This window comes from Siphateles boraxobius, unplaced genomic scaffold, assembly GCF_051911475.1.
Source record: "Siphateles boraxobius isolate OS27281-9 unplaced genomic scaffold, OSU_SipBor_1 48, whole genome shotgun sequence".
Classification (NCBI taxonomy): Eukaryota; Metazoa; Chordata; class Actinopteri; order Cypriniformes; family Leuciscidae; genus Siphateles; species Siphateles boraxobius.
In genome coordinates, this window is record NW_027509119.1 from 12092999 (window position 1) to 12105211 (window position 12213).

The window sequence follows — 12213 nt, forward strand, 5'->3', positions numbered from 1 at the left end:
GGCAGCAAATACCTGAAGCGGTGGTAAGCGCCACCCCGCCACCGAATCCACGTCTCCGTTGGGATTTTTAATGTTAATTTTGGTGCGATAAGTGTTTGTGTAAATGCTCTGGGATTTTGCGGCTGACTTCTTTTCAGGTTCTGTGAAAGGATGTTTACGAATGCCCAAAAAGGCAGCTGCAAAAATCAGGCCTGGTGGTGATGCAGCGAGTCAGTGTATTCATACTTTAATTAGAGAGCTGTGTCGAATCAGAGTTGGAATCTCAAACAGCACATGATGCTTTAATTTGTGCAAACAGCACAGCATGAGTTCTCCATTTGAACTTTTTTTTATAAGTTTTGACTCTACGCAAGTTTGTGATGCAGATGCTTCTACGCAAGCTTGATGTCATGTGCTTTGCGTTTTAAAATGTGTAAGAACTCAATTTATAACACTGCATTCATTGTCAACTACTGCTGTATAAAAGTAAAAGTATAGGCTGAATAAATAAGCTTTCCATCGATGCATGGTTTGTTAGGATAGGACAATATTTGGCCGAGATACAACTATTTAAAAATCTGGAATCTGAGGGTGCAAAAAAATCGAAACATTGAGAAAATCGCCTTTAAAGTTGTCCAATTATGGTCGCGTTTTTGTTGCATCCATTCAAAAATATTTTTTTATATATGTTTACGGCAGGAAATTTACAAAATATCTTTATGGAACATGATCTTTACTTAATATCCTAATGATTTTTGGCATAAAAGAAAAATCGATCATTTTGACCCATCGGAATTGTATTATTGGCTATTGCTACAAATGTACCCGTGCGACGTGTGACTGGTTCTGTGGTGCAGGGTCACAATTGTAAGCAAGGTGATAACAGTGATCATTCATGTCTAGTTAAATTGGTTTCTTAAAGGCATTTACAGATTTGATTAAAATATCTGGATTTAGTTGTCTTAGTTGCCGAATCCAAATTTTCTTTTGTTTGTTTTTTTGCTCACATGTGACTTAGATCTGTTTTTGTCATGACAGTGTGAACACCACAAACCGATCTTTTTGATTCCAATTTGGGCCGCTTCCATATGTGGTACTAAATCTAATACAGTTTTGCAATGCGACCTCAGTCTGAACAGTCAAACAGAATTTGTGCGACTTTTATATCACTCTAGATCAACATTTGTCCCAATTTTGCACTCATAGAAGTCACTTCAAAGATTTTAAATACTCGAAATTATCAAGACAGTTGTGAAAGTTAGTCAGTGGAAAGACAGTAATGTGTCAGAACTCATAAGTATTACAGTGACAACTCTATATACAAGCAAAACATCATAACAATTTAAAACTCTGCTCTTTTTTCACATCCTCATTTTGTTTTTTTATGTTCACACTGAAATCTGATATTGGCCACATTTAAAACAACAATATGTGAACAGCTGTACAAAAAATCGGATCTGATCAATAAATAGAAATTGAGTACCAAGGCTTGCAGTGTGACCATAGCCTTAGATTGCAGTGCGTTCTTGTGTTTTTTTGGAAAAGGCGGGTATATTGATACTCGAAATTGCAGTGCAGCAATTGGCTGGCAGCAAGACAATCATATAATTAAAAAAGAACATCATATAAACACATTTATATATAGAGCGATGCATTTGTTTTAAATAGTTTTAATCACCCAAAACAAATAATGGCATAATAAATTTGGCATATTTTAAAATAATTTGGGTGTTCTCATGTTAATTCAGATAAAAGCACACACAAACATATATATATATATATATATATATATATATATATATATATATATATATATATATATATGTATATTTTTTTAATTTTTTTTAATGACTACATTTAATGAATGTATTTGAAATTGCTACAGTTCTTATAAACTCCCAATAGAGATTTTGAGCGGATGTCAAGATTATCAGTGATTTAAATTTCGACTTTTGGTGTCATTCATCACACAAAGCGAGAGTATGACATCAAAAGACTTTGAAAATAGCACACAAGTGGGATGGACCAAGTATATTAAACACGTTGATGTTTCTTTCCCCAGTCCTCATTCACTTTCTGTCATGTGTGTGTTTTTGTTCAGAGCTGGAGGTGGCGAGGATGAGCACAGATGGAAATCTGCCCGATCTGAAGTTTCCACAGACAGGAGGCCAAGGGAACGCCATCCACCTGTCAGCCAACACTCTCAAACAACATGGCAGAAACGGTACGCTCACAACATTATGGGGTGGTCATATGCAACGCTAACAGGGTTATTATATTTAACTAAAACTAAAACCATAAAACAAATACTGACGATTAACTAAAATAAAATATTTAAAAAAAAACACACTAATTTCTAAGGCAACATTTCTCATTTGTATTTATTTGAAGTTAAAGTACTAAAAAAAATAAAAAAAATAAAATAAAACCATTTAGAAAAAAACAACACATGAGAATTAACTGAAGAAAAAAAAATAAAGTTAAAAAACCTCAAACTTATTTTATTTTAGCTAGTGGCTAAGTCAAAATGTAACACTTTAGTTTAGGGGTCCAATTCTCACTATTAACTATGATATTACTAGGATAATGGCTGTTTATTAGTACTAATAAAGCACTTAATAATGCCTTATTCTGCATGAGCATATTCTACATCCCTTAATCCTACCCCATACCTAAACTTAAAAAAAAAACTACCGTGCTAAATATTATATGGGTTTATTGAGGCAAAAGTCATAGTTATAAGTTCATTGTATCCTAAACTAAAGTGTGACCATAAAAAAATTCTCATTGTCGTTTAGTTTAAGTTGAAGTACTAAAATAACTAAAAGTGAGTTAACAAAAACTTAATAAAAGCTATATAGACATATATTTTGAAAATGACAAAAAGACACAACAGAACTTTAACTAAAATGAAAATGAAAAGAGAATGTGAAAAGAAAATTTAATTAAAAATATTAACAAAAACTATAATAGTATTTAAATCATTCTAAAATTGAAACGAACTCTAGTGCCACTTCCATTCTCTGAAACTCTGAATTTCCAATATCCTTCTTGCCAAAATACAATAGGGGGCTAATAAGTTTAGATTTAGTGCTTTTATAGTGCATAAAACTGGTTTCCTTCATCAGAGGTTTTCCTCCCATCACCAAACGCTTGTTACTGAACGGCCCATCAACAGGAATTGGGTAAAATTGTTGTCTGTTCTTGTGAGTCAGTGATCCCAGACTCTGCGGGGAGGCGGCGGGGGGTGTTTTTTTCATTTCTTTTCATGAAAAAGCAAGTGAGAGACACGGAAATAACGAGCAGAACTGTAGCTCTGTCAAAGGAGGCAGTAAAGCGCTAATAACATTTCAATAAAACTGAATCAAATCGACTCTGTGGCTAGATTTTTTTTTTCCTCCCTTTTTTTTCTCGCTCACTCGAAACCTTTGTGGCTTTCAGTAAAGGCTGCCGAAAGGAACAAAGCATTATGGGTGTTATGTATTCATTACATGATCTACTGAAACCCATCTAATCAACGCTCAAATTATTTCACTTCATTGCTCTTTTCCTCTAATATAACGACTAAAACAGTATTTCGATCAGCTTGAGACAGTGTCTGCTTGCTCTCTATGATGTGGTAATGAAGACGTTTTTTTAGGGAACTCTAAAGAAACGTGCAACAGAACCCCAGTACGCCCCATCAGGATGTGTTCAACAGCAGATTTAACAAGTTTTGCTTTGTTGCGCTGTCGCTTTGGCTTTTTAAAGCGTTAGCAGGAGGCTGATCTCATAAACGACCCCCCCTTGAATCTCTCACCCAGAGAAAGAAATTAACTTTTCCATTAAGGGCTGATATTTGCCCACTTAAATTGATTTCCAAGGGCATTTTTACCAGTTAAATGAAATCATTTTGAATTGATCAAAAGTGACAGTAAAGACATTTACATTGTTTAAAAAGATTATATTTCGGTTTCCACTAAAATATGAAGCAGCACAACTGTTTTAGACATTCATAATAATAAGACACGTTTCTTGAGCATCAGATCAGCATATTAGAATGATTTCTGAAGGATCACGTGACCCTGAAAACTGGAGTAATGATGCTGAAAGTTCAGCATTGTATCACAGGAAAAAAATACATTTTAAAATGTATTACAATAGAATTAATACAATAGAATATTATTTTAAACTGGAATCATTTTCTGATCAGATAAATGCTGCCTTGGTGAACATAAAAGACTCCTTTCAAAAACATGATAAAGTTTTTACAGACCCCAAAGTTTTGAACAGTTTAATGAAGCTCTGGTGAGATGATTTGCAATTACACTGTAATTACAATTACATAATGTCATGAGTTTCATGTTTTAAGAATATATATATATATATATATATATATATATATATATATATATATATATATATATATATATATATATATATATTATATAGAAATATGAAATGATACTTTTAAATATGAAACAAGTTACTTAATGAGTGCTTCATTGACTCATTCATTCAATCGATTCATTTAAAACAGCTGATTTGTTCAGAGACAAAGCTTTCTTTATTAATGGGTCGTTGAATCATTAACTCAGTCAAAATGCTGATTCATTCAGTAATGAAAACACTTCATGTGGCTTGGAACTGTTTTTTTTTTCAAACACAGTGTTGTGTCTAAAATATTAATACACTTAATTTCCATGTCTTGTTTGTGACGAGGCCTATATATATATATATATATATATATATATATATATAAATATATAATTGACCAATTTATTTTAGTCCCTCAAATTTGAGACTTTTTTATAGCTTATTTTGTGTAGCGAAATAATACTTCTGATTCACCGAATCACTGAAACGACTCATGTGAATTTTGACAAAACATAATAATAACATAATAATGAATACATTTGTAATAAGACTAACAGGCACTCTCTTTCTGTATGTCTCTCTCAGGTGAGATCCGGATGGCGTTTGTCCTGTATAAGCATCTGGGTTCATACCTTTCCACAGAAAACGCCAGCATGAAGTTCAGCAGCGAGACATTAAACACCAACTACTCTGTCATCGTCAACTCTCCCATTATAACAGCGGCCATCAACAAAGACAGTAACAAAGTTTACCTGTCCGACCCCGTCATATTCACAGTCCGACATATTCAGGTACAAGGCTGGAAGACACGCGGTTTGTGTTGTATTCACTGTGAGATTTGTTGTCAGAATAGAAACATCCCTTTTCGCAAGAAATTCCAAGAGTGCTGGACTGTGTGTGTGTGTGTGTGTGTGTGTGTGTGTGTGTGTGTGTGTGTGTGTGTGTGTGTGTGTGTGTGTGTGTGTGTGTGTGATTGGTTGGGTAACTCAGATGAAGAGGTGATGAATAAATGGTCTCTTTAAACGGGTCCCTCAGTCACACCACCAGCATGTAAGCCTGAATTATTTTTCATCCAACCACTTTATTAAAACCTACCCAAAAAATTAAGTGCACAGATACTCTGCCTCCAGCTTTGATTAAACAGGTTGAGAGACCAGGGAACTTGGTTTCGAGTTTGTGTGTGTGGGAGGACGTTCACGGGAGAGCGATATCTGCAGAACTCGGCAGATTTCCACAGAATCAAAATGTCTGGGTCTCTGCATGTCCCAGCGGCCTGTATCTCTGTTTATTATAGATTTTGGCATATTTGATCATGCTTTCAGCCACCAGTAAGATCGATTAATTTTTTCAGGTTCACTTTGAGCAGATGTTTCATACGATCATCACTGTCCTAGTCAGAGCTCATTTCCCAGTGCATTCAGCATCTGGCTTATATTCGTGATCTCAAACATATTCTCAAAACATCAACATCCTCAAAATCAATATTTTGATCAGCTTATTCACCATCAAGTGACAGTGACACTAATATTTGATAGCGTTCAGTACTTGCTCTACTGAAAATCGCTGAGCCATTTCAAGTTTTGCTGATGATACGATACATCCTAGTCTTTTGTTTTCTGCCTGCGGTAACTATGAGTGAAACGTCACTTCATCATTGTGTATCAGACATTGCCACCTTTTGGAATATAGTTGAATTGCACTTATTCAGTCGTCAAAGATTTACTTATTGTTGTGCAGAAATGAATATGCTTACACTGTTCCACACCTCAGGACATTAGCGATCCTATACAATTTTTACTAAAAAAAGAATGGGAAAACAGGTATTCTTTTATAAAAAAAAAAATCTTGTTATATTGTTTATAATGCATTGATTGAGAAATACTATATGGTTAAGTGTGTTAAGAAACAGTCATGAAAGTGTATTCACTTTAAGTAAACTTAAGTGTCCTTTAATTTCATTAATATGATATTATCTGCATTATCTGATATTTATTCCAAAAGAAAGGGAAACAAACAGCATACTCTTTTCAAATTATAATGACTTGCGTCACCTCTAAAACAAATGAACAAACCCTTGATGACAGAACTAATGTTTTATCTTCATAAGTTCTCTTCACAATCCACTGCAAACTCACATCAGTGGACCAACGGTTGTGAGCTGTTAAATCAAGGTTCTCCTGGCTTGGTGTGTGTGTGTGTGTGTGTGTGTGTGTGTGTGTGTGTGTGTGTGTGTGTGTGTGTGTGTGTGTGTGTGTGTGTGTGTGTGTGTGTGTGTGTGTGTGTGTGTGTGTGTGTGTGTGTGTGTGTGTGCAACTAGAAACTGCAAATAAATAACATGCAGTTACCTGGTAATTTTTTCGCGAATTGCAAAAAACACAATAATCATTTGACGTGCTAATTGACCGGATCAAATTAAAAACATTAAACCTCTGCTGGATGTCCTCTAAAACTTATCTCAGTGTAAAATTTGAATTTGTATGTTCTGTAATTTGAAAATGTACGTAGTCAAATTGAAGTCATCATAATTGATTCAACAGAAGGTTGAATCTGTTTGATAAAAATACAGTACAACTATAGCTGAATTTTCAGCTTCATTATGTTCAGTCGTCAGTGTCACGTGATCTTTCAGAAATAATTATTATCAATGTTGAAAACAGTTGTGCTGCTTCATATTTTGGTGGCGAACTTGATAATTTTTTCAGGATTCTTCGATAAATAGAAAGTTTAAAAGCTCAGCATTTATTTGAAATATAAATCTTTTGTAACATTATAAATCCCTTTACGGATGTTTTTGGTCAATTTTATGCATCCTTGCATTAATTTCTCTAAAAAACTTTTGGATGACAGTGAAGGATGTGTGTGTGTTTATCCGATTAATCCAATTTCATCATCATCCATCCTGCATTTTCATGATCGGTAAAGCAATAGTTCTGTTGATGAAATTCTTTGTTGCAGAAAAGGTTAATTTTGGCCCGAGTGTAACTCTTGTTATTGCCCATGTTGTGTGTTCTGCTAATGCAGTTTGCTGTTCTTCCTTCTTCAGCAGTCCGAGGAGAATTTCAACCCCAACTGTTCGTTCTGGAGCTACTCAAAGCGCAGTATGATGGGCTTCTGGTCCACGCAGGACTGCCGGCTGCTGGGAACTAACCGAACACACACCACCTGCTCCTGCACACACCTGACCAACTTTGCTGTGCTCATGGCTCATGTGGACGTGAAGGTAGTGGCACTTTAAACACATCTTTCTAATATATGAACATCAGACTTGTTCTAAGCAAAGACGCTTCCAGCGAGAATTTATCTGTCCACACATGAAAACATTGCATGATGTTGCACATTCCATCAGAATGTTTTCAAAGCAACATTTTACACATTACAACAATGAGGTTTTACAAATGAATAACACTATTACGAACACCCCCAAAATGTGTAAATATATATTATTCAAGTGTTTTTTCTTGCCATTTTCGCGAGGAGGAAGCCAGCAATCCAGTCTAAGAAACTGTAAATGATATGATCTAAATAATCCCGAGATGTTTTTAGAGGTGCTGAGTGGATTTTGGAGAAGTGAAAGTGTAAAACAGTTATAGAAGTTCATTCTGTAAAGCAAATGTACTAAACATTTTCTATTTTATACAAAATGTATTTTTGCGTTTCAAATTTGAATTTGATAAAACAAAAATTGAGCCCTATAAAAGGTTTTGAAGTACTGTTTCCATGGTAAGGCAATGTCCAATTTTAAAACGGTTTTCACAGGATAAGTGTTAAAGCTTTTGAATGATACCTAATTCATGATGATTGCTATAATATGTGATGGGGGAGGGGAAATAATAGTCATTTTTGTGTAGTGGAAACAGCGATCCTCTCTAAGAAAATCGAAACTGTATGATCTAAAGCTATTTTTAGACTGCAGGCAAATCAGATTTTTTCTCAAAACAGATATTTTCACGCAGACTATCTGCACTATGCAAGTGAAGTGATCAAATAAGATGTGTGTGTCCAGACATATCCTACATATCTCCATGGGTTGTTTTGGTAATGACTTAGGCATACCCAAGTATGTGATGAGGCTTTCAAAATAGATGCAGGAAAAATGGAGTTGCATCATCTCGCTCTCCAAATAAGTGGCTTGTCAAGTGTGCAGAGCACTGGGGTGCAGAACTCCTCCATCGCACAAGAAAAACGGAGGAGACTGGTATGTATGAATACTTCAAGCATTTCCATTACCTATTTTGACGTTGTCGCTGTTTCTCTCTAAGAGTGACGCAAAAGACAATTCGAAATCCGACTTGAACAGCCAGCGCGTTCAGACTGAGATGCATCTGGAGACCAGATTTTTTCCTTGCCAGACTTTCAAAAACCCATCTGGATAAAATCGGAATATGCAAAAAGTCAGATTTTTGCTGGCAGTCTGAAGACATTCAACTTCCCGGAATGTTTAGAGGTGCTGAATGGATTTTGCTCATGAAATTCAGAAGAAAGACGTGAGGTGTGTTTGTTTGAAGCTGGTGGATGTGGAGCAGATCTCTGTGGAGACTTTTTATTGTTTGTTGATGACTTCAGGCTGTGAGGTGCATTGTGGGAGATCAGCGGGTGGGCGGTCTTTATCTCTCCATATGATCCATGATCAACGACGATTCCCAGCTGAGCGACTCAATACACACTGAACAAACACACACATACACTGGTGTTTTTCTTTAGGAATGGATTGTTATTGTTGCTTTTTGTTCGTTTTGAGCATGTTTTAAAAGGCCAACATGATACGTTTGACATACAGCTTGACGCCTTCAGAGTTTTCGTAAGTTGCTGCTATGCATTATTTTCGAAATGATTACATATTAGTACCATTTGACTGTTTTCATTTAGTTGTTTTTCCATTGAAGTCTGTTGTTCTCTGTTTTGTCGAGAACACAATTTGGCGGCAGGGTTATTTCCTCCGTCTGCCATGTGTGGGGTCACATGGGACGGAGCCTCAGCCAGGTGCATTTAGTCTAAAAGCTTCATTTACATTTTCCATTCAGAGCCGAAGTTCGGCTTTACCTCGGCTTTCTTTTGGGGGGGGCGTTTCATTTTGACGGATGAAACAATGGCCTCGCTCAGTGGCCCTGTGGCTCACCGTCATCAGCCACAACTCTCTCTCGAGAGAGGAGTAGATCGCTGACAGACGTTTTGATTAGCATGTGAGAAGGGAAAACTGCAGGCCCACTTCAGGTCCTGCTGTTTAGAATAAAGTCTCCAGACTCATTTACATTGTGTGAGTCACGTCAGGAAGAAGCTGTCATGAAAGATGCAATTCGAGACACACCCATTTAGGGCAGTGACACACCCACAGCAGAAATGGACACACCCCCTCCTGGCTTAAACACACCCACACTTGTGCATGAGCAGTCATATTGGACATGATAAATAAAACTATTAGGTGTGTTCAACTTCATGCAGTGCTGTGCAGAACAAATCGGCGTCTGACTTGAAGCAGTGCATGCTGGTTAGAAATGTTGTCCAACGTTAGACAATGCCGACGACACGTCACTGTGACATATGGCATCAAAGTATTGAGTGAACTGAGTGATTCGAGAGTATACGTCTGACTCGCACGGGTGCACGAGTTCTGATGACGACACAGTTGTTCTGCAATAGGCCGGATTCAATGATGACAACAATGAGGTGTGTTTCGTGTATATTCTAAAATCTTCAGTTACCCTAATGCTCACAAATCCTTGTATGTATAACAGTAAAAGCTCTTTTCATGTAACCATAATATTGTATTGTGTCATGTTTATCAAAATAAAACCCACTTTATTGGTATTTAATAGTATAGGCTTCTGTTAAGCTTTATTCTTGTACAGATGGCAGTGTATTAAGCAGTACATGAAAAGTGTTTCTGTTGCTTCATGAAAACGTCTGAAACGTCTGTGTATTTAAAAAATATTCCATCTAATCAACTTCATCTGTGATAAAGTACACAAACACTGTGCGAGCGTGACAGGAAGCAGAAAATGTTCGTTTTCAATTACGCCCCCGACTGGAAGCGGCAACTGTCGATGATTGGTCTGCGCAGCGCTGCATTAAGTTGAACCCACCTAATAAAATATTTTTTGATCATGGAATAAAGCTGAAATAAAATATCAGTGTTAAATGAAAAACTTAAAATTAAAACATTAATAAAGTAAATGAAGCCACAGTCACATCAGGGGTTAGTTACATTCACTAGTCTTGAACACACCCATATTTTGCTTAGGCACACCCACTGTACATATTTGGTTTGTGGGCGTGTCTTCTTTTAGTTCAGAGCTTGTTCTGTATAGTGGATAGATTAATAGATTTATTTAGAAATAAATAATTAACTAGGGTAAATAACCCTCCAGTGCTTTTGTATTGACAGATAAAAATGTTGTCACACTGCCTGAACTGTCAGGAAAAACAAATAAAAAAAACAACTAAAAATAAAAAATATTGCCTCAGCAACTAACTGAAATTAATTTAAGTTGAAGTACTAAAATTACTAAAGCTAAAATGAAAATAAACTAAATAGAAATAATTCAATAAAATAAAAAAAATGACAAAAACACATAATTAAATATTAAAATGAACTAATCTTGTCAAAATAAATCTACAATTTGTCACACTGCCTAAACTGCAATACTGCATTTTTCAGAAAAAAATAAATAAATAATCACATTAAATGTTGCAATAGCTATTAAGTGATTTCAAATTAATTTAGGTACAAAAATTAAGTTAAAAAATTACTAAAACTAAGTCTGAAATGAAAATAAAATAAATTAAAGCTAAATAGAAATAGAAATTTATTTCAAATAAACAAAAACTTACCAAAAAAACTTACCAAATATTTTGTAAAAATGTTTTAGTTTTTGTCTCACTGCCTGAACTGCCAAACGGCATTGCACAGGACTGTTGTCCAGTTCAAGCACCAACATTTTTCAAAAATACTTGTACAGCATAACTTTTAAGCCACAGCAGGCGTAGATACACCTCATAAAATCATATTCAGGATTGCGTTTTATTCAGTCATGCATTTATCCATCTGTCCCCTCCATTTCACCCTCAGATTGTTGGTGAACGAGAGAGATTTTATGTGTAAATCCTCACAGGTGAGTGTTTTGTTGTTGCCATGGCTGCAGCAGTGCCAGTGATAGCGAGAGGTGCAGTAATGGACACATTGAGACCACTGGAGTGGCCTAGTGATGCTGAGTCTGGGGACAATGTCAGGCAATTGTCATCTAACCTTCAATCTTAAAGGAGGGCTGCTGGTCGTCATGGATATCTCATGCTCTCATCACAGAGGTGTGTGTGTGTGTGTGTGTGTGTGGAATATGACAGAATTCTGACTCATTAGATTGCGAAAACGTGAACAGTTCGAATTCTGACACTGACTGCTGCATAGCTGAAATGCGTGCGTGAATGTGTTCTTAATGAGGCTTTGCACAGATGTGTGCTCGTGTTTACTGTTTTCAAGGCCTTTTATGAAAGACTGCGTGTCACTGATGCATTCAATTAATTCATTCTGCTCCGAATCTAAAGCAAAAGTAACATTCCTCCAGATGTACAGCTGTCGACAGATGAAATTATTCCTCCTACTACTCTTTACATGACTATAGCTCCAGAGTTTCAGAAGTATGGGGGCGGTAAGATATGTTCATGTTTTTGAAAGGAATCTCTTATGTTTACCAAGGCATTATTTATTTGATCTAAAGTACAGTAAAATCTGTAATATTGGGAAATATTGTAAAATGTAACCTATTCCTGTGATGCAAAGGTGAATTTTCAGTATCATTACTCCAGTTTTCAGTGTCACATGATCCTTCAGAAATCATTCTAATTAATATGCTGATTTGCTGCTCAAGAAACATTTCTAACAGT

At 35.9% G+C, this 12213-nt stretch overlaps 1 protein-coding gene across 24 annotated transcripts in view; it reads left to right on the forward strand.

Moving 5' to 3' along the window:
* The window catches only part of LOC143710812 (adhesion G protein-coupled receptor L3), a 347776-nt gene that overhangs the window by 282391 nt on the left and 53172 nt on the right, over nucleotides 1–12213 (forward strand). For 13 of the 24 annotated variants that reach the window (XM_077202032.1, XM_077202015.1, XM_077202025.1 and 10 more), the window contains 3 exons: nucleotides 2081–2203; nucleotides 4921–5126; nucleotides 7379–7555. In XM_077202032.1, the coding sequence (XP_077058147.1) occupies nucleotides 2081–2203; nucleotides 4921–5126; nucleotides 7379–7555 (506 nt within the window). The remainder of the gene's footprint in view (nucleotides 1–2080; nucleotides 2204–4920; nucleotides 5127–7378; nucleotides 7556–12213) is intronic. The other 11 variants (XM_077202017.1, XM_077202026.1, XM_077202023.1 and 8 more) reach the window with 1 other exon arrangement.